This window comes from Acanthaster planci, linkage group LG12 (assembly GCF_054643075.1).
Source record: "Acanthaster planci isolate LZ-2023a linkage group LG12, COTS_SCS, whole genome shotgun sequence".
Taxonomy (NCBI): Eukaryota; Metazoa; Echinodermata; class Asteroidea; order Valvatida; family Acanthasteridae; genus Acanthaster; species Acanthaster planci.
The window spans coordinates 6,501,061-6,528,366 of NC_141788.1; the positions used below are offsets into that span (position 1 = coordinate 6,501,061).

The 27,306-nt window shown below is 39.4% G+C and overlaps 3 protein-coding genes and 1 long non-coding RNA gene across 7 annotated transcripts; 3 read left to right on the forward strand and 1 right to left on the reverse strand.

Annotated features, from left to right (window-relative positions):
* Positions 1-1,201: 1,201 nt before the first annotated feature.
* rnf11 (ring finger protein 11) lies at positions 1,202-8,530 on the forward strand. Its single transcript, XM_022232061.2, has 3 exons — positions 1,202-1,635; positions 2,727-2,875; positions 3,354-8,530. Exons 1-3 carry the CDS (start codon positions 1,534-1,536, stop codon positions 3,523-3,525), a joined length of 423 nt encoding a protein of 140 aa, XP_022087753.1. The 5' UTR covers positions 1,202-1,533; the 3' UTR covers positions 3,526-8,530.
* Positions 1,632-13,685, reverse strand: wdr18 (WD repeat domain 18). 2 transcript variants are annotated; one of them, XM_022232134.2, is made up of 10 exons: positions 13,471-13,685; positions 12,783-12,893; positions 12,178-12,311; positions 11,758-11,902; positions 11,417-11,560; positions 11,171-11,244; positions 10,689-10,813; positions 10,418-10,581; positions 10,120-10,188; positions 1,632-9,626 (listed from the first exon to the last, which is right to left on the reverse strand). In XM_022232134.2, exons 1-10 carry the CDS (start codon positions 13,678-13,680, stop codon positions 9,510-9,512), a joined length of 1,293 nt encoding a protein of 430 aa, XP_022087826.2. In that variant the 5' UTR covers positions 13,681-13,685; the 3' UTR covers positions 1,632-9,509. The 2 variants fall into 2 exon arrangements, with proteins under 2 accessions (XP_022087826.2, XP_022087825.2); XM_022232133.2 differs by having other exon boundaries at positions 1,632-9,629.
* A 942-nt stretch (positions 13,686-14,627) lies between these two features.
* Positions 14,628-17,529, forward strand: LOC147797104 (uncharacterized). 2 transcript variants are annotated; one of them, XR_015427410.1, is made up of 4 exons: positions 14,628-14,758; positions 15,107-15,153; positions 15,479-15,538; positions 16,286-17,529. It is a non-coding gene; the product is annotated as an uncharacterized LOC147797104 (long non-coding RNA). The 2 variants fall into 2 exon arrangements; XR_015427409.1 differs by having other exon boundaries at positions 14,651-14,788.
* A 2,174-nt stretch (positions 17,530-19,703) lies between these two features.
* On the forward strand, positions 19,704-26,859 carry LOC110977791 (uncharacterized). 2 transcript variants are annotated; one of them, XM_087143814.1, is made up of 9 exons: positions 19,704-19,982; positions 21,248-21,416; positions 22,773-22,810; positions 23,062-23,124; positions 23,271-23,347; positions 24,377-24,560; positions 24,925-25,052; positions 25,329-25,494; positions 25,812-26,859. In XM_087143814.1, exons 2-9 carry the CDS (start codon positions 21,404-21,406, stop codon positions 26,097-26,099), a joined length of 957 nt encoding a protein of 318 aa, XP_086999940.1. In that variant the 5' UTR covers positions 19,704-19,982; positions 21,248-21,403; the 3' UTR covers positions 26,100-26,859. The 2 variants fall into 2 exon arrangements, with proteins under 2 accessions (XP_086999940.1, XP_022087922.2); XM_022232230.2 differs by lacking the exon at positions 21,248-21,416 and having other exon boundaries at positions 19,705-19,982.
* The last annotated feature ends 447 nt before the right edge of the window (positions 26,860-27,306 follow it).

A 27,306-nucleotide genomic window follows, 5' to 3' on the forward strand; every position in this document is an offset into this window, starting at 1 on the left:
GAGCTATTGTATTGTGAATGAACACTTGAGGTTTACGTATGTCACAACATTCCTTTTAGGTTTCGAAGTCTGTTTACATTGAGCTTCCTTTGACACAGCAGGTGGGTTTATAATAAAAAAAACTAAATGTATTATGAGTTCCATGTGTTCATAATGGTTGTTTATGACTTCGTAAAGTAACGACATTACTGAAAATGAAATGCACCTATTCCTTTGCAGGCCATTTCCTTGGACTTACCCAGTAATACGTGATCCGTGTGTTTACACAAGGTGCACCTATTATTTGGAATAAAGGAAAATTGCCCATTGTCGGCAGACACACCAAGGCTAATTCTAGACGTACTATTCTTCTCAAAGTTCACTCGTCCAAGTAATGCTCCCTGGGCATTCAAGACAAAGGTTAACTTTTCCAGCTTAAAGTTATTTACAGTTCGCTACATCCAAATGCTCGGGCGAGTTTCACACGCCCGTAGTGCACATGTTGTCAGAAGGAAAATGATGAACTGTGATTTTCCCTAACATAGGCGAAGAAAAATCGTGGAATTAATTGGTTCCCTACATGAAAGAATAAGTGGGTGCCCCCTAATTACAATGTATATTGGGTATTTTGCAAAAACTCGCTTTCTGGTGGATGAAGTTGTCTAATAATATTGATAAAGAAAAAAGTGTGCATACTCAAAGGCAAATTTTACATTTTGTTTCGGGAAATTCTTGCGGTCAGCATTACATCACTAACAGTAGCACTATGGCCTTTTACCGCACCAATACACTGAATTAGAACTTTTTTTGCCTTTACCTTTGCCCCAGTTACGCCTGCTGGGCCGTTTTCCAATACTCGACTAGGGCTTCGTCTCAGGCTTGAATTTATTTTTACTTCCTGGCTTGTGAGGTTGTAAGCGCAATAGTAAGTGTTATAGTGCCACAAAACATCAAGCAAGATGCAGAAGAGCCAAACATTACAGAACTTCAATTTAAGTTAAATGCTTCAGGCCCACAATCGAGGATTGGTTTCCTACACGAAGCCTCCGCCTAAGACGGAGACGAAGTTGACTATTGGAAAACGGCCCTGGTTTGTGAAGCATGCAGCGCCCTCCTTTGGTTGTGGTTGCAGTGTGGTCACTGTGTTTACAAATTATATGACGTCATCGTGACTAGCCGGGATTGCACCGCGAGTGAATAACATTTTATTATTAAATCCGCTTGGAACTCCAAAGTGTGCGAATTTCACCGTATTAAGAATGAAGACGTTTCTAAAACACGAAAATAAAGAAAACTTTGTACGACTATAAGATAAACTGTAGCTAGAACCGAGATGTTCAAAGGATTACTTTTTGCGCGGATGGACCCCAACAAAACCTTGCACTCCGTCTATCTACGGCCCGGTCTAATGTTATTGTTATATCGCCATTTTATGTGCTGCCTAAACAAGTGATCAGCAATGACCAGAGAATGATGCGTTTCCTTTTGTAGCCGAGTATGTCTACGACTAAGGAAATTAATTGGTCAGGTTAGTTTCCTTCCAAACCAAGCAAAATGGGGAATTGTCTGACGGGGCATGCAGCCGATGATCTCTCACTGCTTCACGAAGAATCTGACCGAGTTTCCGAGAGATTGGGACCACCGCCACCGTACCAGGTAGGCAGACGATAATTTTTTATCATTCACTATACAGCTTACAGACAACAAAGGACTTTACATTCGTTGATACATAAACTTAAAGAATTGATTTAGTTCGGTAAGGTTTACGTGGAAATGTATTGTTCACATCGACTGTTATTTCGAATGCGTGGAATTACATGTATGTTATTATCGGAAAAGGTTTGATTTCACCAGCCTGCATTTAGAATACTCCTTTACCAAGCATTGTTTACCATGTTTACATATCAACACAACACAACTTTTGACCTTTGAACCTTTACCTGTGTTTATGAGTGAGTGACTGGCTCTTTGTCTCTGAAACTACATTCAATTCGTGTGACTTTTATTAATAGAAAAAAGTAAGTTGTTCATCATGTTTGTTATAAATATGATGAAGGCCAATTTACTTTTCAGACTTCAGTAAACATGGTAACTATAAACTCCTTGTCCTGTCAGATTAGTTACACCTGAATTAGAAGTCAAAACAGAATAAGGCTTATGTTTTGTATTTTTTTTCACTAGTCACAGTGCATTAATTGAAGTAATCCTACATGTATGGTAGCTTGGTGTTCAGTTTATTAGAATGACCACAACCAAGTGACTTTTTCTTCACACAAAAATGTGCCAGTAATCAGCTTTGTTAACTTAAAGAAACTCAGAAATACCAGAACTACACTTTGTTGCTGTGGCTTACATTCGAGTTGTTGGCCATTGGCCAAGTTGTTGTGGACCAAGTTTACAAAGATTCTGTACTGTACTGTAATAAAGAGCATACATACATACGTACATGTAAGAGCATACATACATACATACGTACATGTAAGAGCATACATACATACATACGTACATGTAAGCCTATATGATAATTTCTTGCTTGGAAGTGATAAGAGTGGAGTCAACACTCCATGACTTGGGGTGGTTGTAAACTCTCCCTTACTGCTTAGCTTATAAAAACAAAGCATCGACCATAATTATTCCTAACTAGCAGAGCAATCAAGGTTGAAGTTTTGTTATACCCGTATGAACTGTCGGTCTCTGCTATTGATACATGAATGAATAACAACATGAATTCATGTTAACACGACTAGGAGGCAGCACCTGTTTATCACCTCAGTCCCAACCAACGACGGACAGTCAGCCAACTCACAGAGGAAGAACAGGTGAAAATAGCCAAGAGGATAGGTCTTATACAACACCTGCCAACAGGAGAATATGATGGCAGCAAGAAAGCTAGGGAGTAAGTGTAGCCAAAAACAGCCTCCAGGACCTATGCTGTCATTCTTGTAGTTTTTATGGTTTCATAAGTTGAGTCATATCATTTCCATGGGGAAATTAAACTGAAAAAGTTGTAGAAAGCAGCCCTTAAATGCTAGCTTTCATAACACAAATAGCTCAGTTGTAGAGAGCAGCCCTTAATTGCCAGCTTTTGCGACAAGAACAGCTCAGAATGCCGTACTTAGTAGAGAAGTCCAGAATGTCCCAATTCCTATTAATTTTGGAACTCAGTCTTTAAAATCCATTACATGCATGTACCTGCTTCCTAGAATTTTCAAAAACTTAGTAACCAAGTCCACTTTCTTATCAATACAGGATGCTGCTAGGACTGAATAAAACTGGTTCGTTTTCCTGTCCGACCCATTTATTGTATCTTGTACATTATGGTACATTATACAATTAGTTGAAACGACATATGTTGTTTTTTTGTTTTGTTGTAGGTGTGTCATTTGTATGCTGGATTTCCAGATGGGTGATCCTTTACGTTACCTACCCTGTATGCATACGTATCATGTAAAATGCATTGACGATTGGTTGATGAGATCCTTCACTTGTCCTTCCTGTATGGAACCTGTGGATGCTGCTCTTCTATCAACATATGAATCACGCTAGCGATGTCTTACACTGTGCCAATAGATTGAAAACTACATCATGTGCAAAAGACATTCTTACCAAATCAATTCTTTATTTGTATTTCTTTATCTTTTTTGTCTTGAATTTTTAATGCAGCACGCTACATACAGTCCCTCAGTATCAGTCAGCAGAAAACTTTTTGGTGTTCTGGGTTTGAACCTTCTTTGTCTTCAATAATAACTGTGGCATTTTCCTGCTCAACTCGTAGGATGGTTAGTGTGGTTAATGTTATCACAAAGTACACAGACTATCACAGATTGCCACGAACTGTTGCAGAGTGTTGCAGACACTGAACATCACAGCCTACAAAGAGATTCTGCCGCTACAACTTAAACAAGGAAAATCTGTAAATATCAGTGTTATTTATTACATCAACAAAAATCAGAGTGCTGTAAACACACTACTTTTCACTTGGGGGTCTGTATGCGTGTTTTGTTTCTTTATTTTTTTGTTGTTTTGCTCTGTTTTTTTTTATCCTCGGTTTCATTTGCAATAACTTGCATACAAAAGTAACATAATGCAATTCCTATTTCTTCTTGCGGTAGTATCCTGACCACAAATAAGAAATAGTACATGAATTGTTTGATGTACCAGTAAACCAATCCTTGCTAGGGGTGCATTCCACTCAAGCAAACAATGCCAACGTTGCGTGTTTTACGCACACATTTTTAAACCGGAACACTTTAGGCATCAAGTACATAGGCATTGTAAGCAAACCTTGGCAAACACTCTGGAAGGGGTGTTAAGAAATGTTATTTAACTTTCAAAATGGACGAACAAAAGTGATAGTTATAACTCGTCAATCGGGCCTGAAACTCAACCTGAATGAAGTGTGGCAAATCAAGTTATAGATGAAAGAAAGAAATCTATTATTCAGCTTGATTATAAAATTTTTATGGTCTGAGAAAATAGTTGTCTTTCTTTAGCAGACCACATTTTTTCCCACATAACTCACACAAGATCCAACAATCTTTGTTTTCAACTTCCGTGTTGGCTAAAACTATTAATTTCCCAATTAGATGCGAAACCAATCAGGAATATTAGGCAGTCGTCAAGTGTCATAAATATTTCAAACTTCTGGCTGCTTGAAGTAAAAGAATGCTGTCTTCTTCCATATTTACAAACTGCGGTGAACGCACATACAGTGTTTGAAAATGGTGCATTCTAGTCCAAACTGTAAGCATGACACACACCTTTCAAATGTTTGCCCAAACACTAGTGTAAGTGGAACACACCCCTGAACTCAAGACAACACTACTAGTTGTAACAAATGTGAGATATGGCTGCTTACATTGTATGAGTCCATCGTCAGCGTTTAGCGTTTCAGAATCACTGCCTGGATACAAGGAAAAAACCTCGTTAACACTGAAAATTGTAAGCTGGTACCCAGCTCCTCACCATGTAATAGTTTGGGACTTCTCACTGGGCTAGTCTAAAAACGAGAGCAGTTTACACAGCAAGAAGTTGTTGTGTTCCTGGCAATGAGAGCAATGGCTGCATCCACAACTCATGTTACAGTGACTGTTGGAAACAATATGCCCCTATGGAAGCCGTCTAGCTTGTGGCTTGCAGTCGCTTCCCATATACATGTGTGATACTCGTAGCCATAGCCGCTTGTTTGATACCGCAGTCAATATGTCATATTTTCACAGCTGAAGGGATGCATCACTTTTACATGAGTTCACTCTCATCTCATTTATTGCATTCAAAAGATTCCTTTTTTTCCCTAGACGCACAGAGACAGAAAAGAATTCCCTGGCGTTGTTGTGTGTAAGCTTTATCGCGAATAAACACAGTAACATGGGTTCTAAGTAAAACTTTTATGCTTTTAATCAATTGTGCATTGTACGCAGATAACTATTTGCCATAGTATTTATTATTTAAAAAAAGTAAAGTTTAGTCCAGGTTTTGTTGCAAAGTTAAGAACAGCCGGAGATGAGTTTCCTTGAAACAACATTGTGGAAGTTTCCATTGAAATTATCTGCATGTTTGATTGTATAAGATGTACCAAGGAGATCTTGATAAAGAAATAATGAAGCAAATATTTAGCTGTATTCAGTAAAAAGCGGTGATTGTACTTGCACCTGTAAACACTGACTGGAGAAAAAAAAAGTGGCACATTCAAACAGATCTGTCTCAACTTACAGTAACAAGGATAATAGTAAAAGAAAAAAATGGAGTGAGACTGCAGAATCATCCATTTCTTACCATAAGGCCAAAACAAAAGTTGTCTCTGGTCAGACTGATGTCCTGGAAATGATGCGGCGACCCGGCTTCTCCCCCCCCCCCAGGGTTGGAGTGTATTGAGTCAGAGTAAAGATTGTCAAGTCATGCGACTAGACCAGCTTTATTATGATTATAAGCTGATGACAAACAACTTTGTATCCATAGTCTGCTAACATTGTTCAACATCAATTTCATCGGGATCTATCTGCAAAAATGTGAAGGCATTGCAGCAATAGAGGGCGCTATTGCAGCTCTCACAGAGAAAAACAAAGATTGACTAGCATGCTTGGATTCAATGCAGGCGCTGACCTGAGACGGAAGACTTTTTGTGGCCAAACAGTATTTTTGTCAACTTATTCTTTGTAACAAACTTGTAATTCTTAATTTAATGTTTATTCTAAATAAAAGTATGAAAATTTGATTTATGATAGTATTCCATCATGCCAGGTCTTGTTTATTAGAAACGATTTGAAGTTCAGCTAGACTTGCATCTTTCAACCAATGTATATGCCATGTGTTCAGATAAAATGCAACCAACTGTGTCATGACATTCATGTCATATACCTTATTTATGAATCACTCTGACAAATGAGTACATCCACCATTTTACTGATACAGGGCACAGTGCTTGTGCTAGTGGACCAAATTTGCATGCAACAGCGGGGTACCCCTAACCAGAACCAATCTTCCAAAGTAAATTTAGTAGGGTAGCCCGAACACAAAGGAATTTGAGTTCAAATTAAAAGGAGTGAACCAGTGGATCACAGCAAGGTCTTAATTGGCACATTGGAAAAGTTTCAAGAAAGCGTTTTGCAGAGGTGAAATTCAGTTTTATTAATTTATTTGTTAATTAGTAAAAAATGTCGCAATTACTTAAGACGGATATTCTGCTCTATGGAAATCAGAAAATCATGGAACAGGCATCTGAAGTTAAGGCAACTTTTTTTAATTATCACATAATTTACTATATTTTGTTGGTATGATTGTTTTGTGTGCATGCACTCTATTTAATGAGTGACTTTTTAAACATTAAATTGAGCATTTGGTGAGCGATTTGTGTCACAGAAAGCACAGTTCAACTTGTCATGTCTCAAAACGAGGTCTTTGGCCTAAGTGAAAAAGGTCCTTGCATTCTTAGAATTCCCAAACTTTTCATTTTTGTAAATGTAAAATTAATAAAAAAAGGATCCCATGTCTGGGCTTATTTCCACGAAGCACGAAACATTCGCTTCACATTTCAACTTGGATCATTTTTTAAGACTGCAACAAATTTAAATGCATTTATAGATTATGTAAGGGGAAACTGTATGGAGTACATGTATTTTAAATATTTAGGAATTGTCGATTCTTTGATTTATTTGATAAACACAATTATTTAACAAACAGTAAGTTAACTGGCCTCAGACCCTTCAAAGTAGCCAGTGGTACACCTACCGCTGCTATGAGCTGAGGTACAAGACCCTATCCATTTTAAGATGACAGAAACCCTTCAAAGTAGCCAGGGGTACCCCTGTACTTGTGCAGAGCTGAGATACAAGACCTCATCTGTCAATTGATTGACAGAAACCCTTCAGAGTAGCCAGAGGTACCCCTGTACTTACACAGAGCTGAGGTACAAGACCTCATCTATCAATTAATTGACAGAAACCCCTCAAAGTAGCCAGGGGTACCCCTGTACTTGCGCAGAGCTGAGGTACAAGACCTTATCTGTCAATTAATTGACAGAAACCCTTCAAAGTAGCCAGAGGTACCCCTGTACTCACACAGAGCTGAGGTACAAGACCTCATCTGTCAATTAATTGACAGAAACCCTTCAAAGTAGCCAGAGGTACCCCTGTACTTACACAGAGCTGAGGTACAAGACCTCATCTGTTTATTTTTAGTTAACAAATAGGCAAAACTTCAACTCATATTTCAGGTGGGAAATGTTTGTCCAAGATGCTGGACTGAAGTGTTAGCAGTAAAGATTCTGTGCACTGTGTAGAGGTGCTACCATTTGTCTATAAGGAAATGCTTTAATCTGCATGTAGTGAGTGGTTAGCAGATATTTTGCTGTCACTTCAACAGATGTGTGCTGAGCAGAACCATAAACTGCATTTCAGTGATGACACCTGTTCATTGATGAATTGGTGTGTGCGAGGTTCAGTTTTATGGAACCATTAACCCTAACCCTCCTCAATCCTTCACCTGTTGGAGGACTGAGGAGTGTTAGGGTTAACACACAGCTTGACAAACATTTTAAAAAGAAAACACAAATCAACAGGGCACCAGTAATGTCAATATCCTACACATAGCATTTGGTTGGTAAACTAGATATCTTTCCAGTCCCTTTCCTGAAATGGCTTCTGGTTGCTGAGATTTTACCATTTTGATTATTAATTTATTACAGCCCTCGTTCGGAGACTGAATACGATTATTTCATTATAAATACCTGCTGAATGTTTTTCAAAAAGAAATTGTAATGTAAATAACACAGCATAGGTCTACTGTAGTCGCAAAGGAGGGATATGTAAAAATTAATTTAAAAGTCAATACCGATTCAATTTTAAAAAGTCTGTTGCATAAGTGACAGCATGCAGTTTCATGACATGTTTACTCACGAAGCTCCCTTGTGTCTCAGTAGTAATCATTTTTATAAAATAATTATCAGATGAATTTATTCAGTGTTGTTGGAATAATACAATTAAATTGTATACGAAGAGGTACCATCCAGTGAAAAATAAAGTATTTTACTGTAAATAAAGAAACGGAAAATTCATACAGCGTTTGTGTGGGTGTTGTTGAACTTCCACTTAGTTTACTATGTTCACTTAAGCGCAAATTGAAAAAAATCCCTTTTACTGTGTACTTTAAACTATATGAACAAAAACAGACTAAGACAACATTTTAAGTGTTCAGATTTGAGATGATGTCTATGGTCAGGATGTCTTATCTAGATTTCCAAGATGCCCCCAAATGTGAAATCTATATCTAGTCAACTTGATGGTAAGTAACGTACACACCTCCATAGAGCTTGTGTACATTTTGTGTATTCTGTTGCATAATTAGAGGATTAGATAGTGAGATGGGCTCAAACATTTTGTCTTGCGTCCTGTATTGTCTAGTTACAGTCCTTCAGTCAGGACAAATTTTGAGAATGCCGAGTTGCAGTATTGATTTGTGGAAATGTATCAGACACGTCTCTAGTTTACAGGGAGGAGGAAATTCCAAAGCAACAAACCTTTTCACTGTGTTTTTCATTTTTTGATGGGATGGACAGGAAAATGGGGAAAAAAAGAAAAAAAAACGATTGAAAGAAATAGATGGAAAAGTAACACTTTGGGCAGATTTTAGTTGGAAAGTGCTATCGGTACAACCATGGAATTATTTTAGTGTAGTCAGCCATTCTAGAAATGCATTTCTCTACAATGAAAAGTATTAACTATCAGATGGGCAACATTTCCTTCTATTAGATTTCATGTCACTCTAAAAGTAAAAGGAGGAAGTCATACTTTGAAAAGATGAATTCCAAAAACTGCAATGAAACAGCACTTGATCCTAAGTCAAATGGGGCTGATGACCTATCTGCAGTAAACTGTTAAGCTTTGTTTTCTAAATTCATCAAGGAAATGTGTTTATAGCATCAGTGTAAACCTGAGAGCAAATGGGAAATTTATTTCTTGCTTTTTGGTCAAGCAGAGAACGATAAGAGAATTCATTTACCAGCCAGTTCTATGTCTGATTTGACAGAAATCAAACTACCTGTTGACCATCTCTGCTGCTGTCTTGAAGAGAAGTCGGTTGGTTTGTTTCAACTTCTCCAGCTCTTGCTCAAGTTGTTGACGCGAGGGTTCATTTGGCTTTTTTGTACTGCTCTGCTAAAAAAATGGAATTTACAAAATCACATAAACATTGATCTCATGTTCCAGTGACAATAAGAAATAAAGTTTGACAATATTTAGAAAATGCGCACAGCTTTACTGAACAAAGTGCAAAGTGAGTCTAATATACCAAGTCTGTGTACCTTCCAACAAGAGACAACATCAAGGCAAGTCACTGCCTTGATGTCAGTATTGTAATCAAATCCATCACAGCTCACAATTCTTACAATGCTCCGCCAGTTATCCAGAGCCTCAGTCAGAAACTGTCTCGATGAACTGACAAAGGTATTCCTTTATCACTCTTCATTCTCTGCTACTTATGACTGGACTAGCGATTTTACTTCAGACTTTTGACTGCCTGATGGACTCCATGACAACACTGATAGACATGCTAGTTGGTCTCTGATTGCCATGACACTGTTGGGTTCTGCTTTTCACTCATACATGTATATTCCCTACTTCACAACTTCATAACATTTTGCTTTACCTGTTGCTGTACTGCTGCCTGGATAAACATGTGTTCTTTGTTTCTGTCTTCATCCTCATCTGTTGATACCTTCAAAACAGAAGACGTTAACATCATGACTACCGTTATCATTTAATTATCTGCAGGTCCTGACCTTTGTCTTAGAACCTTACTTATTACAGCATTGATCATGGCCATCCTTATGCATACCAACCTCATTTCCATAGTATGCTCCAGTACCTTTCACAGAAACCCCACAGAAATTTCTATATGATTGCTGTCAATAACATACAGACTACTACTATGAGTGTATACCAACCTGGTCTTGTAACCTGACTCCAATCTCTCCCCCACTTTTCTCATCTCCATCTGCTTCCGCTGACAGCAGGTGTCGTTTAAATGTCTGCAATGGAAATGTTGGCTTACTCTGACTGTTGACTAAGTTGCCTGGAGACGGAGTGAATTTGACGTTAGATACAGCTCCTGGTGTGAAGGAAAACACTGATTAGAATCTTTCATTGTGCACACTGGTGACCTTTGACCTCAGGTCATTCATTGGTTAAGCTCCAATTCAATTTAGCTCCACTCACCCTTATGATTGAGGGTTCGAATCTGCTGTTTGCTATTAATGTGCCAGATGCATGCCGTGTTATCCTGACTTCCAGACACCAGTAACGTACCGTCCATAGACACCGAAAGACATGTCACTGGTTTGCTGAAAGAAAAAGTATACTTGCTAGGGTATATTTGAGTGTCATCAATGCACACAATCAGATGAGGTTTTTGGGCTGATGACAGCCAGGCTGCTTTCCATGAATCATCTAACTGCAGCTACAAATATCTAGCTCTAGCAGTCCCTGTGTTTGTCTATTTGTCTCTTTTCTTTCGGTCATTTTCTTGTTATTTTCTAGTACAACACAAAAGGGGAATCCCTGGTTTTATCAATGAAAATAAAGATCAGAGGCCACTGTCACTAGACTTAAGGAAGTTAGTTTGTTAAGGGGCAGGAAAAGGTTATCTGTCTCTGTGCATCAGTTGAGTAAGTCTAGCCTAAAATACGTCTTCTACTGACCTATGACCTTTGAAGATAGATGAGTCCATTTCTTCAGGTTCTTCTTTGGAAATATGTTTCTCCATCTGTACATTCTGTCCAGATCAAACACATTTGAAGCGATGCTTACATTGATGTGAATGCACCAATGATTGGTCAATATTTTGAAGTCAAATACGAGATATCATGGGGTGCAAGATTTCAAATAATAAGATTCTGAATCGGACCCATTAGAGTGCTGGACCATAAGATTCATTCACTGCTTACCGAAGCAAAGAGGTTCACTTGATAAATATTTCCATCAGCACATCCAGCAAAGAGGTGATACTCAGCTGTATCCATGGCAACAGAACAAACTGGTGCATCGAACACAAAGTTGCAAAGAAGCTCACCTGTTGCTAAATCCCACAGCTAGATAAAATTAGGGAAAAACTGTGAAACATCACTTGTTCAGAAGTGGTTTTTCTGCTAACTTAATCAGCCAAACAGAATACAGGAAAGGCATAAGTGTCATAGCATAAAGAAGTAAATCAACCAATGGAATCTTGTGAACTGGAGAGTCACCCCATCCACATTCAACAAGAACAGGTCACCGGTCTAAATGTTACCTTGCATGTTTGGTCATGTGATGCAGATATGACCCTTGACCTGGAACCTCCTATGCCACAGTGAACATCAGTGATTGGCAGGGCATGCTTGGACCATACAAACAATGGTTCACAAGGCTTCAAGTTGGAGACTTGCTGCAAAATACTTTTAAAAAATACAAACACTACAACAAACGATAATAAATACATGTATACAATTTCTACAAATTCCCCAAAATAAGGGAAGAGGGATGGACAGAAAAGATTGTAATCCTTCCAAGTTTAACTAGACAAAGTAACAATCTTATAAAACAATTCTTAAACATTGATTTGATTGAAGATGAGGATATACAGAAAATTGGTGCTGACAGAGGGCTTAAAAAGATTGTAAGAGTTTTTAATATTGAGTCCATAAGTTGGTTCTCCATCTAGTTTGAATACCTTGCTGTATACCAGACAATGACCAGGTTATCCTCTGCACCAGTTATCAAATGACTCCCATCATCTGTAAAGCACATGCAAGTAACCCCTTGGTAGTGATGTGATAGAACTGCTAACTGATCACCACTGCATGTCTGTCAAGAAATAAAAAGCCAATTGAAATTACAGTTGAACCTCGTTAATAAGAGCACTGTTAATACAACAGTCTGCTTATAACAAGAACATTTTTGAGGTCCCAATCCTTTGTTTTTCATTGTTTTCATTCCTCGTGATACAAGGTTCCTGTTATAACAAGGTAATTTGCCAAGTCTGAAGGACCTCTTATTAATGAGATTTGACTGTAATTAGGAGAAGTCAAGTATATGTGACTAGTATGCCTTGGTATCAATGTCCAAAGGCATGGACATTGATATACATAATACGGCAAAGACTTGCATTTGAACAAATGTTCAGTTCATCTTTAATGCTGTTAAAGAACTCAAATCTTACTTTAGACTAACCTTAATACCTTGGATGGCAGTTGGCCAATGAAACTTATTCAAAGTTCACAAATGCATATTTCCCCTTCTCTCTCTAAACTCAAGCAAACATTTACCAGAACATACCTGCCACATATGAATCTTCTCTGCTATTCCTGCAACACATAATGTACTGTCTGGTGATGCAGCAAGACAAGACACAACACCAGGACACACCATCCGCTGCTGTTGTAGCTCCTATAGATGGAATGGAGATACAAGCAAATCATCTATCTCTACATGGAACAGCCGTTGAGACGATGAGGGGTCAAGTGACATAATGTTCAATGACCTTATTTTAAAGATGGCGACTGTGAGAGCGAGCCCGTGAGATTGAATACGTGAAGGCAAAAACACTGAAAAATACCAGAACGACGTGAGTGAAATCATTCAATAAATGGCCCTAAGAAAGCTGAGAGGCTAAGGATCATCTCTGTGTCCAAAAAAAATTGCGCCTAAGAGGGTGTGCCCAACTTTTTCACTACACCGACACACAAATTGCATATATGGATGTGTGGCCAAGGATGGAGCGGTGGCGAGAGTCTGTGCCACACTAGTCAGCTAGTGCCAGTGGGACGTGGGGCTACATTTTCACCTCCTTTTAGTTTTAAAAATTAATTGTGACTGGAGACTCACTAAAACCTTACAGTTACACTGTCACTGGCTGATGATCGAGTGAGTTTGCAACTTGCGTCAGACATAAAAGATGCTGTCATATCATGTCACGTTATGTGCAGCTCTCATGGCTGTTGCCTGCTGACACTGCACTGCCTACCTTTTTTTGTAGAGCCCACACGTAAATTATTGGTTTACTGAGGGCAGCCGATATCAAGAATTGCCCGCTAAGACAACAAAGGCTCCGAGGGCCGCTACATCCACCTTTGTAAGTCTGAAGAGCAGTTCCCGAATGGAAGTCCCAAATGCAAACATTCCATAACATACCGCTGACATCAGTCGAAAGCATGACTTCGACGGGCGCCGCCATGATGATAATACAACCTTGAACTGTAGAGGGCGCTAAACATGACATCTTATTTACTCCGGCAATTGATCGAGTGAGCCGCGTTGCTGAGACATTAATTGAGGCAAGATATGGGACGGAGAGAACCCCCTGGATTTGTGTTGGTCATAGTTAGATCGGAATCTCAGGAATTCTTTACAAACTTATAGGGGGGATGTGTTAGGTAACAATAGTTTAGAGTATGCATAGGGATTAGACAGGTAAGGGGGGTACCCCTCCCGCGTCCCATATCTTGCCTGGTATAGGCTGAGACGTGACCTTTTTCTGTGTTCCTAATTTTCCATTCTGTGTTTGTGTAACAGTTAGTATTAATAAACAGAGAAAGGATATGAGCACGTTTTTCTTCCACCATGGTATCCAAAAACTATCGATACATTATAGTTAAGGAAGTCACTTGGTGAAATGATGAAAACCACTTGTTATAGGCCTACGGTATCTTGCTTAATCAATCTGCACTTGGCTCCTTGCCAGGCAAACTTAGGACGACCGTTAATGGGCCAGTATTTTTTTACATATCGGAGTCTTGCTTACTTCTAATTAATCTTTAGCCGCACAAAGTTGGAATCGCGTCCTTTAAAGAGACCCATGACAAAAGTTTTGGCGGGAAATATTTTACTTTACGCTCTTAGAACTTGTACCAGTTAGTGAAGTTTTACATATTATAGTTTCAGGTTGAATGTTACAGCAAATGGGAGCATAATTTTCATATGGAAAAGTATGATCCTGTGATTTGTTACAACATCGATCAGAATTATCATTATCTTATTGTAGACATTAATTTTACACAATCCCATCTAAACCAGCCTTTACCCTCATGGTAAGCATGCGGAGGAGCACGTACGAAATCACGGTTCCATGTAAAATATCTTGAAACTCAAGAGGATCAAGAGTCCATAGGTTTATTATTTTCGAATTATTCTCGAATGTTCGTGGTTATTTTTCAGGCAGTAGATCTTTGACACACACCCCATCAAGATGAGAGCAGTCGTGGTGTTTGCTGTTCTTTTTGGCTGTTTAGCCATCTTTCTCTACTCAGTCGAAGGTAAAATTCACATCAATTTCCAGCTGAAAGGTTTGAAAAGTTCCATAGTTTGATTTTTTCTATGAAAATACTTCGGTTTCAGGAAAGTGAAGAAGGAAAAGAATGCATGCCACTGAAATGCCCAGGAATTGTACTCATTGTTTGCGTAATTCTGTTACCAACGCGATCAAAATGTCTTCGGTTGCGTGTGTTGTTTACTAGTCTATTATTTGTTACGGAAGCAGACAGGTACCATGAAGATTTAAAAATAAAAATAAAACTTTCACTCGCCAAGGTGAGATAATATCGCCACCATTTCTACACCTCTTGCAAAGATTTACGAATATTGACCCTGTTCCTTTCTTGTAGGAGCTCCAGCTGTAAAAAGCAACAAGGAGAATGGAAATAAAGAAAAGGTAATGCCTCGCCAGAAGTCAGGTGCTGAAAAGCTTGGAAGGAAATTTGATTCTATTCGAAAGGGATTTCTCAGGCCACGGTAGCGGCTTCAATACAGATTGGCTACACTTTGCTCGGAATTCAATGATTAAATATCGACAGGAAAGCTTTATTTTATTATCATAGCACGCAACACGGCTGTTTTCCCTTCCAGTCATATAAAATTGCTCTTCTGCTTTCTTTTGTCTGTAACATCTTCATTCTTCAACGCAAACGTAAACTTTGAAAATGTCTGTGAAAATTAGAGGTACGTTCCAAGTTTGAACATTGTAATGTCTTCCACAGTTGATTGGGCCAAACAAGGCCGTGAGAGCCCTTCTGGAATCGGTTCTGAGTCGACAGAAGGTGGGTTAACATTGTTATATCAGCGCCGTCTTTAGTACTAATTACACTTTGACATTATCCATGTATATAGTTTGGGACAAAAATTGTACTGACCAACAGAATAACTAAACAACTCATCCTGTTTCCGGAAAAGGCCTACATTCCTAAACACCCTCTCTCCGACAGTTAGGAAAATCGATACCTGTACTTACAATAAAAACGGGGGAAATGGGCTCTTTGAAACGGATAAAATGACTGGTGGTGAAAATGCATGCTTATAAAATTACCGTTCTGAATCGGAGGTGTGGCTAGGGCGAAACTCGGGGTGGTATCTGGGGTGCTTACACTTTTTCAAAGAGGCACCGATGAAAGCAAATTTCTGCGTCTTGCATATGAGCCCCTAGCTGAACCAATTTTCTTGGGGGGGGGGCTCCCTCGAACTGAACTTCGCTGCATGGTTCACAAACGGTCGCATCGCTACCAGCAAATGAACACTCCCGGCCAACATGGCTCTTTTCAACAGATGAGGGGGTGCTTCTGCTCAAGGCAGTATCAGTCAAGATCAGTCGGAGATGGGCCCAGAGATCACTGAGGGAAATAACCCCCGTAGTTGTGTACACGTACAATATGGTGAATTGATAACGCCTTTGATTGATAGACACTGGCAGATATTAGACCCCTTTATATAAATATTATGTTCTGTTATTGTTTCATGTCCGCAGATTTTCAGAATTACAATCAGAGTTGATTATTGATTTTTCGTCGCAGATGATTCGTCAAGGGAGGTCCGCAGGGGCTAGGAATGCTAGAGCTGATCCAACCAGAGGTACTTGACGAGGAACGGGCGTCCTTTGCCGACCGGGTTTACCCTAGATTTCACAGATGGTGAGGCTCAGCCCATCAGCACGTGATATCTAGGACACATCAGCGAAAGTGAGGAATGTCAATCAGCCGAGATCCAGGATCAGAATGGGAGAATTCATACTGGATTAATTAGGACCATAACTTTCGTCAAACTTCTGTAACTGCAAATGGGCCATTTAAAATCGCAAATTCCTTCAGGTTAGTAGGGAGCCTGAAAGTATAAGGTCGCGCAGCGAGCTTCCAGATCCCTCGCGTCGCCCGTTCTCTATTTTGGAAAAAATGATTTCTAACTGTAACCACCCCAAGACACACTCTTGTTTGAATTTGATCTTTGTGTTCTTCATGTCATATTGTTGAAAGTCACATTGAGATGGGTTAATCTCTTAAATTTTACATATATTTTGAAGTGTTCAAAGTCTTTATGTACCTGTTTGTGATTTGTTTCCTCTACTACCTGCATACGTCTACATGACCTATATCAGCCAATCCCTCCACGGAGCTGTTATAGTGATGACCTGACCAATAGCACTTCAACAAAGTGGAGGAAATAACTCCAAACAGGTATAAAACTGTTAGATACCGTAGCTTAGTGTTGAGCAAATAGTTGAGCATAAATCGAATGAGATATGAAAAATGTTCCTGATATTTAAATATTAAAGACAATCGAATGAGATATGAAAAATGGTCGACAATGAGGTAATAACATTGTGATATTGAGGTACCACAATCACAGCCTGATCTTCAAAATGGTGTGCCACCTTTGAAAGCCATGGGGAAAATTGCGTTAAAATTTGACGGGAAAAATCACAGATTGATTTCCGAAGAACAATTCGATTTAAATCTAACAGCTATTCGGTAATTCTTCTTAGATCATAGAATATGTATATTTTTAATTTCACGGTGTATTTGTCTTTGTATTTTCGCCGCGTCATTTGGGCGTTCGTCTAAATGATCACTTTCCGCTAAACCGTGAACAACGGAACGGAAAGTGGGATCCTTACACCGACGGCTACAAAATGAGCGGGAAAATACAAAAGCAAATGCATCACACGCGGAAATTGAAAAGAAACTTGATGTAGACAGATGATTCTTGACAGATGTTATCAACTAATGATGCAAAGAAATAAAGAGCTTTATGTTCAATTTTATTCGGTTTGCTTTAAAGCCTCTTGTTCCTTATGATACAATTCACACTCCTTTTAGCCAGTTTATAATTGCGTTGAAAACATCTATCGTCGATGCACCCAAAGGCACTGATATACCTGAGGTCGGTAGTGAATAACAGATAAAGATACAAACACAGCTTGACTATGGGCGTCGCCAGAATTCTTCTGGGGGCAGGGGGTAACCATTGAAAGTGGACGGGGTTATTTTCAAGGTGTTTTTTTCCTGTTAGCAATTAAAATTGCTTAATATAAATTTGGCGTATTGGCAGTTTAGTCGTCAGATTATCTCACGCGCACACTTCAGAATTTAGCTGATTGAGTATTCAGCTTAGAAGTTGGTATATACCCAAACAAACACATCCAAATGGCAATGACGTCATTACCAACAAAATATTCCTGTCAAAATCTATAATATCTTCATAAATCAATGCACATGCGTATGGGTTTCCAACTAACCACCGAAAATGTTTTCATTATTTTCAAGTGATCATACTTTTGCAGCTGTTTAACGTCTAGACATGTCGCAGTTCTGATAAATCCAACTTTGGATTTACTAGGCCAAGCCTTAATGGCGGAAACATAATATTATTAAAACGGTCGTCTTGTAATTGGATCTTCCAAAATGCATCAAAGACGAAAATTTATGTTTTCCGATATCAAACTTATGCAAGTTGTTGATAATGCTGATATTTCTCTGAGGTTAAAATATGTATCATGTTTTGCTCTTATAAGTGTTGTATCGCAATAAAACGCTCAAAACTTCACTCGTAGATTACAAAGCAACTGTACAGTTCGTTTGAGTGGGTAATTTCACGTGACATCTATCTAGTGGAACAGATTGAAAAGAAAAGACAGGTTGGCGTAGTGTTTCGCTCCTCGCCTTCCACCTCTGGGGCCTGGGTTTGACTCCGGCCAGGTCCACAATGTGGATTTGAGTTTTCAGTTCCTATCCGAGTGAGTTGGTTTTCCTCGGAAACATTTATCCGGGGTTTTCCTCCCACCTCTAAAACTGAACATTTCTTGATTGTCTTCTCCACTCATTTAATACCATCCTGTAATTGGCGCTAATTGCTCTGTTGGTGATCAGCAATTCTGGGGACTGCATGGTAAGATGTGGGATGGAACTTGCCCAGCCGTGGAATTCGAAAAGCGCAAGAGCCGTGGAGTGCTGGACATCACATGCTACCAAGGCCTCTCGTCATGCATGATACAGGAGTACATGTAGACCCGTTGGCCTTAAATCAAAACGGTGTATTTGAACTGTTGTAATTATTCTCCCCTTTTCAATACATTAGGTTATTGAGAAGTTCGAAAAATACTTCAAACGTGAAATCCGCCCTGCCCCTCCCCCGTTACGAAAAAGTGTGTGAGAGGCGGTCCAACAGCCAATCCCCCACCGGTGTACAGGTGGAGGTATAGGCCTACCCTACATCCCCCGTGACTATAAGCCCCTGCATTCAATCAACAGGTAAAGTAAATCAAAGGCTGTATTGTTAATATGTTTTGTGCAATGAGAGGTAATTCGTTTGAGTCATTGACAACTGCCGACTGTACTTGCTTTGAACTAAGTGCATTGAGAATTATTCCTGGGCATTCCAACGAGGTACATAGGTCAAAAACGCGATGTTCAAATACTTGCAAACAGGCCCATGAATTCTTGTAGAATGTGTATATTAAAATAAAGAAGGTCATTCGTGAATTGGTGTTCTATGCAATCTGTCGTTTTACCATTCAGATGCATATTATTTATTTCAAAATGAAATATGTTTGTGTTGTTCATATTAAAAAGAACATGTTATGTAATAGGGCGAAGGTGCACATGCCCAATACTGAAGAGGTTATTTTACAACACATGGACACTGAAGCGTGTTTTATACTGAATGAAATGTAGAGCAGCATAACAAGCACTCCATTTTGTTAAATTTCTGTTCAAGTTTGACTGCTTATGATTTCCTTAAGAACTCTGATCAGGGAGATCGATTAGCTTGGTTTGAAACCCAATCTAGGAGGTCGTGAACACAGATGTTATCTCAAGCTAGAGTCATTGATATTCACGATTTTACGCGGGCTTTATTTACCTCCTGCAAACAACATCGCAGCAGGTGTAAGTTGACCCACACGGTACGGTAAATTCATACTGTTAAATAATAAAGATCGTAGCGGTCAAAGTGTACCTCGGCTCTCTGAAGTCCTGCACGTATACTTCATTCAACGTCACAACCCTGCACGGCGCATTTTGCATGCTCAGCGTTGTTACAAATAGGGCACCTTTCACATGTTTAAGGCTTCATCTTGTGACTCGTTGAAACTGCTACAACGTTGAATTTCTATTTTATATGACTCCAATTCCTTGTGGCTAGAACCGATCAAAGGAAGAAACATGAAGTCCATCAATACTGTTATTCTCATTCTTGGAGTTGCAGTTTGTACTTACGGTGAGTGCCGCAGTTTGAGGTGTTCATTTGTCACGGTATTCACAATACCCAGATGTATGATATTCATTGTAAGTTTGGTTGCAAGTCCCCTCTATTCACTCATTATACCTTCCTCAAATGTAATAGTTGAAAACGAGGACAAGGTTACATTGATGGGGTTTTGCTGTAAAACCGTCAACTGATGATTCTCTTAAATGTAGTCTGGAGTCATTTGTTCTGCATACTGATCTGTATGACCATGCCTGCCGTACGAATGACGCACTGCATGTTTAATAACCCTTCCAGGTTGAAATTTCAAGAGGTTCTGAAATCATTTCGGTCTCAGAATCTACTTAGGACTGTCTAAGAAAAATTTGGCTTTTTTAGTGAGGTTCCATATGTTTTGTATCTACTAATCAGTGAAAACATTCTCTTAATATTTAAGCGAGGTTGAGTGCTTGGATAATTAGGAATGTCTACTTCTTCAGTGATATCTGATGTTTTGTTCAATAATTAACAGACGCCAATTTAAGGAATCGGTAGTCTGCGCGTAGGACTTGACAGGCCTCGTGGTAATATTCCAGTAAGGAAGATGCAAACAATCTCAACCGCTCAAGTTCGCAGCGAGAAGATATGCATTTTTCTCCTAACCAGAAACAACAAATGTTTTCTGTTTCGATGGCAAATTGTCGGGAGAAGTTTGCAGTCAGTCCCAGGCAGTCGTAACAGAAAGATTCAGAAATCTTATCCAGATATTTGCTGTGTTGGAGCACGCTGCGGGGACTTGGTTACTATTGGATAAAGTGAAGACCACATTGAAACTGTGAATTTTTTGGCCCAACGTTGGGTACCAGGTCAATCACCTTGTTTGGCAAACAGATTACCCTACCCAACCGCAGTGATTCTTCAGGGGCGGATCCAGGATTTTCCAGGGGGGAGGCGTGAACTTAAGCAGCAATGTCAAAATGCTGCGTCAAAATGAGTGTGTATCACGAAGCCCAATACGGCGTGAAGTCCGGGGTCCGCTTAAGGGTCCTAGGATAGGATTCTATAAGCTCTCTGTAGTGCAATTTCAGGCAGAATGACCCCTTTTTTACTAGCCCTCTCTCTTCTTTTTCATTTATTCATTTATTTTTATTTTTGATGGAAGGGGGGATGTGCGCCCCAACACCCCTAGATCCACCCTTGTTCTCTCCTGATATATATGGGCAAACTTGTCTCCTTGTACCCAACGGTTGTAGAACAGGTGATTTTTTATCCCGTGTTTTGCTCTTTTTGCCTGACAGTTCACCTGGTACCCAACGTTTGACAGAAAATTTGCCCAGCATTTTTACAATGAACTTGCTGGAGTTTAATCTCAACCTCAAAGGACTTCACTGACCTCTTCCATTCAGAAAGTAATAGGGGTGATTAACCAGCGGCCTCAGGCCTGCACAAGGTTGATGGAATCAACAGGTGAAAAATTGCTAGGATTTACCATACAGCATAAACGACAACAGATTTAGCATATGAATTGTACGAAATATACTTTCTTTGGAGAATGTTTTCTTGCAGGTACTATGATCAGGCCATTTTCCCTTGTCCAGGGACTAAATGGTTGGAAATAAGTTTAAAGCGGCAAGTTTTCACGGCAACTTGTTTCCTAGATCTTGACAAAAGCTGTGTTTGTTTAGACACTCCTTCTTGTGAACCTTAATCAAGTCTGAAAAATTATAAGTCGACGATACCGATCTTAATGTCTTTCAAATGTTATCACAAGTCAGTCCTTTTTTGTTCTAGAAACGTACTATGAGCTAATTGCAGTCAACGCGACACTCTAGTTTAAACTTCGAATAAGTTCTCTACTGTATCAACTTTCTCGTATCAGTTTCTCGTATCAGCATAAAGGTCTGTTGATGGCTGTCTGTGGCAACCAAGAAACACAGTGAGGTGGTAACCGGGGTGCAAATTATTACTCCCAGTTATATGAGATCTTCATCAGGATAATGTCGTGCGTTGTAGGCACGTTATGTTTTTAAGCGTCGCTGTTCCCTGATTCAGAAACTTTGAAAGAATCTTCTATCTCAAAAACAACCAACCGAACCTTCGTTTCACGCACGATGTTTCAGTTTAATCCGAACCGTAGTAACTAAGCTTTTCTTTAAAGAATAATTGTAATGAATTTTTCTGTAACTTTATACATTTTCTCTTCATGGATGTATGGAAACTATTTGACATCGCTATAAGTTTAGATGCACTAAAAAAGAGTCACTTTTGTGAACGTTTAAAAATATCTTTCTCATTCTGCGATGTCATCGGGAAGACATGGTTCAGTGCACAGTTTATTTTCTGTTCAATTGGTAAACCAAGAATTTACTCACTGAAAAACAGTTCAGTGAAAGGGTTGCTTGCTTGCTTGCGTATTGCAACTTACTTACACAACGACGACTCACAAAAGAAACAAATTAGGTCAGCAAAATCAAAAAAAATATGCAGAACTTTTTGTGCACAAACCAGTGTAACATGGAGGTTTCCCGGGATGTTATCACAATTTTGCTCATAGGAGTACCCATTAATTTAACATAAAAACCCAGAGGTATCAAAATGCCCTCTAAAATACGCACACGTCAAAGTTGAGGTTAAATGAGACACAAAGGTGCTTCATGTACAATGTAGTCAAGTTTGCATTTCCAAAATCCATTGCTGCTACCCTTTAATGTTGTGGAATAATGAAGACTTTTTTAGTTTAAAATATGATTGTCCCTCCATCGTCTTATCATTCTTCATTCCTGTACTTTATAATCTTGTTTCCTTTTAATCATTTTCTCACAGCTGCACCAGACTGCTTAGACAAGTTAACCGCCGAAGAGGTAATTTTTGTAGCTCCGAACGTTATGTCACACCACCCTTTACATTAGTCCAACTTCACAATAAAAAGCCCCATACTTCCCATCACAATGTCAGAAATCGTGTAGCGTAACTCCTGACTACAAAAATTGGCAATGAAAAAAAAACATGTTCGCTCACAACATGTCTCGTGAATCTGAGAACTAATGGGACCAAATCAATTACATTGGAGAATTCGGGTTTCTACAGATTGTTGATCTTTTTCTATCCACAGTGTGCAGAATACATGAAGACAGGTGGGGGAAAGGTGGTATTGCCACTCACAGATATGAACCAGGTATGATGTCTGTGCTCATTAATTAAATCTTGAGGCTGGTAACCCCTATTCTATTTAATTTGGCATTGTTCAAAGCAGATCCATCTTAGTTATCTCTTGTGATGTTTTAACAAAACATAACCCAAGTTTGATTTCCTTCTCTCCAGTTCACCGATGAAAAACAAGCGATGCTTAAGGTTGTGCTAGCTAATGTGTCAGACCAATACGTCATCGTGGACGTGGAGTAAGTTTACCCCTTCCCTGAAAGCAAAAGAATGCAATCAATTTTAAGGAAAACGGCCCACTTTTTACTGATGCTCCTAGATCTATCCAAGGATACAATAACGTACGGCGCTATACCGAATACAAGTAGATTCTTATTTTGTTTGTGTTAACTTCTTCACTTGATCTCGTAAACACTAAGAGGTTCTTCAAACCTGACCTCAGTAAAGACTAATCGGTCCATTTCATTGCACCGATAAGATTAGCCATCCTCTGCTGTATTTTTTCTGAGCAAACAATACACACCTGAACCACTGCTGCAGTAAAATCGTCCCATCCAGAGTCAACACAGAGTAACCCAAAATCAATGTTTACCGATGCCAGTGGAGCCTTTACAAAGCAAACGGGCTGACCTATAAAAGGGCGCGGTACGCAGAAGAAAGTTGATGCATACATTTATATGACTGAATTTGGTCAACATGCACAATGCCGTTACGCGTAGTACAAAGGTTGTTTCAGTCCCTATGGCTGTGTGATTGCCCCATGATAAACCACGGCACGTAGTACATAATCCCTTTGGGCACTTAATATTACGCGTTATTTGGATAAAACCTGATTTAACAGTTCTTTTTATGGGCAATTCGGTGTGAAGGTTCTATGGAATAATTATGTACAACATATTCAAAACAACCTTAAGGCGGTTTTCCATATGTAGGCCTACGTTTTTTGGCTGCGTAGCATGCACGATGCGTTCATGCGTTTCACTAACACGGACACAAAAATCGACTCCATCTATAATAAACATAACACTGCGTTCTGTCGTCAAAATCGCCCTGGGAGCGATTTTGACGGACACGCAACGCTTGGTGCAAGCGCTGGAGCGCATATGGAAAGGCAGTTTTAAACGGTAGCAGGCCCCTTTTATGTTCCAATTTCTTGGGAGGGGTAAAAATCACTTGGGAATAAGACTAGTCCTTTTCAAGATGCCTATACTTTTTTGTTCAAAGGTACAGAGGTACAAAAAGCTAACTTTGACTTTGGTTTATTGAAGACCGGAACATATTCTCATCACCAACATCCACTTGTCACCGGAGAACGACAACAAAGTCACTGTGGATTTCTTTGTGGCCAACCCGACGGGTTCCGTGGTCATGCCTGTGGCCTTCCGCTCCCAAGAGCTTTATCTGGTGCTGAAACTCAATAAGGAAACCATTGATAGTATGCTGGATTATGAGGTAATCATGACGTCATCTTGACGTTCATAGCGGAATATAATACAGGGCACCGGTGTAGTGACCTGACAAAGATTTTGTTCAAGTGTAAATGATTGAAGGTCACTCTATAAATGATATTAATACATATACAACACTCTGACTCTTTTTTGATTGTAAGAATCTTATCGATTTATACGAATCTGAATCATCGAATTCTCCAACTATATTCCTCAAATTGAGACTGTCAGGATATACTCCACAGTGAAACTATTTAAGCTTTTCCCCTGCAATTATGTGCAATCGATTAACCGAATACGACATGATTCAGCTGAAACATCCAACCACTTTTCCACTGCTCTTATTCTATGTGTTGATTTTTATGCAGGTGATTGCAGTGGAGCCAGACAGCGGCACCAACCTCCCGTTACCCACCTGGGCCTTGGCAATTATCGTCTACGTTGCCCTCATCATAATCCTTGGTCTCATTTATTTTGCAACCAAGGATTTCCGCCGGTAAATTTCAGCCTGAGTCGTGTGGATTTGAAGTCCTTTTAGCTTGTTAACACAATATTCAGACCATAGAAAGTCGTGTATGCCGTGCACCTTGTCGCATTCCAGATGTTTGGAAATATTCGTTGAACGGATCAATGGAGAAAAAATCATCCTTAACGACATTTAATTTTCCAACTTACAATATTCTGGACTGCGTGACAATTTTTATTATGCATATGCATTCCCAATGTTCTTGGTGTATTATTTTGTTCATAATTATTTGGTATTTTGCCACAGTCAGTGGAGCCAGAATAAAGAGAGAGAACTTCGTAAGGCTGTCTTAGGAGACAGTGATATGGAGATCGACTTGGAAGCTGGCGAGACAGATAAGAGTGATGAGGAACCGAAAGATACAAGTGAAAAGAAAATGTACCGAGATACTCAAGTTTCATTCGGTGTACAGGTCAGTCAACAAACGAATTAAATCTACTTGTGATATGCAAAGGGTTTACTTGTATTGTAAAAGGTGCAATATATTCACACATTTTGCAACTTCCCTGATAGAAGTATCCCAAAGGTTGAATTACGATAGGACAAAATGAAACCTGAATATAAATGGGAAAATTCGGGGTTTTAAAGACTTCTTCCAGTAAAAAAAGATGATTGTTTTTCCTTCAATCGTACAATTAGACGTTTGGATTTCTATGATTTCTTAAATAAATCAATCATTACTTGTTCGATTTTTGCCCCTTGGTGGATGTAAAAAAATGATCGCCACAGGTGAGCCAAGGTGATATAGCCGCTACGCTCGGAATAACCTACGCAACAGTTGAGAACAACGGAGACGTTCCAGCAAAAGCCAAGTGTGACGACTCACCACTGCCGGAGAAATCTGAAAAACCACCTGACTACCACGAAGCGACGGCTGATGGAGCAGATGATAGCGGGGCCTCTACGTCAAGCTCCGACTCTGAGAACAAGAGCGAGAAAGAGGCTACAGCAGCACTGGAGGGCGCTGTGAATGAAGCGTTTGAGGAAGATACGCATGATCAGTCAACGAGTCTGTAGCAATATTTTGGTCCGATGGGAAAATCTGTAACATCGTGGTTTTTTGTTTATTTTTGTAGAAACCATAAAACTTTTGGCAAATGCAAAAGATCACCATTGCACAATCGCTTTTGATTAATTTAGATTAAGATCAAATTAGTAACTGGTAATATAAGGAAAGCTGAAATTCAAATCGCCTGGTGATTAGTTTGTGAGGACGGTGTCTTTCGATGAAAGTTGAGGCAAATATCGACCTGGTGAGTACCTGTACAGTGAACGCATTTTCCATGGAATGGATGGTTTAATTTCTACTATCATACCAAACATTACTCTCAACTTTTTCTTCATATCCTTGACTAAAACAGCCACTGCAAACTTTATGCATGTATATTTTAGTCATACAGACCCAGTAGACATTGAACTTTCCTGGGAAAAATCCCCAACACGTGCAGGATTTCCCCCTACTTAAAAAGAAAACACAATCGTACCCAACACTTGACTATAATGTAACGCCAAAAGGGCAGACCTGACAATGTATAATTTATTGCATGTCATGTCGGAACACCCGTTTTGTTTGGTTTTTACAGCTTAATTCTAGTGAGATTGCTACTGAAGAAAAATGTCCATCCGTTAATTATTTTCCTGGTTTGTCTTTTAGTAAAATGTTTGAATTCTTCATTTGATTTGCATTAATTTTGTTGTTCAGTTAAGCGCCAATGTAATGCCAGTAACCTGCTGGCTTTCAATAAAATTACTGCCCATTGTAGATTTATATTAAAAATTGATTTGTGGATTCGTTGCAATAATGTCAATTAGTCTCGTCCCAGGAATGGCCAACTACATGTACATGCACTGGGGGCAGCTACCAAAGGCCGAGTTGGGGCAGCTTGTTCTCGTGTGTTCAGGAACAGCTCGATTTGTTGTTTGTGGGTCGGCCGCTCGAACGCTGGGAACGTACAACCAGGTATCGCTACTAGTTACTTGTAGCATGCAAGCAACATGCAGCACGGCGTCGTCCTTGTACATTCTTCGAGAGTTAATGTTTGAACTAACTTATTTTCCATTTAAAATATCATATCTGTCATGGAAAATTATTGATGCTAATTGTGCACAACTTTCTATTGTCTCCAGTTTTGTAGGCCATCTCGATAGTTTTGTAGCTTTTCAAAAATCAAATCTCACGAGTTTTCCCGTGTGTTCGTGTAAAACCCTGACGAGGAGGTGGTGT

What these genes read in the sequence shown, in the direction of transcription:
- rnf11 (XM_022232061.2), top strand. Translation starts at nt 1,534, where the DNA reads ATGGGGAATTGTCTGACGGGGCATGCAGCCGATGATCTCTCACTGCTT. An exon ending in GACCACCGCCACCGTACCAG is followed by an intron (nt 1,636 to 2,726) that starts GTAGGCAGACGA and finishes TAACACGACTAG; the next exon opens with GAGGCAGCACCTGTTTATCA. An exon ending in GGCAGCAAGAAAGCTAGGGA is followed by an intron (nt 2,876 to 3,353) that starts GTAAGTGTAGCC and finishes GTTTTGTTGTAG; the next exon opens with GTGTGTCATTTGTATGCTGG.
- wdr18 (XM_022232133.2), bottom strand. Translation starts at nt 13,680, where the DNA reads ATGGCGGCGCCCGTCGAAGTCATGCTTTCGACTGATGTCAGCGGTATG. An exon ending in ATTGTCTGGTATACAGCAAG is followed by an intron (nt 11,903 to 12,177) that starts GTATTCAAACTA and finishes ATTTTTTAAAAG; the next exon opens with TATTTTGCAGCAAGTCTCCA. An exon ending in AGGCAGCAGTACAGCAACAG is followed by an intron (nt 9,630 to 10,119) that starts GTAAAGCAAAAT and finishes CCATTTTTTTAG; the next exon opens with CAGAGCAGTACAAAAAAGCC.
- LOC110977791 (XM_022232230.2), top strand. Translation starts at nt 19,928, where the DNA reads ATGAAGTCCATCAATACTGTTATTCTCATTCTTGGAGTTGCAGTTTGT. An exon ending in ACAAGTTAACCGCCGAAGAG is followed by an intron (nt 22,811 to 23,061) that starts GTAATTTTTGTA and finishes TTCTATCCACAG; the next exon opens with TGTGCAGAATACATGAAGAC. An exon ending in GCAACCAAGGATTTCCGCCG is followed by an intron (nt 25,053 to 25,328) that starts GTAAATTTCAGC and finishes ATTTTGCCACAG; the next exon opens with TCAGTGGAGCCAGAATAAAG.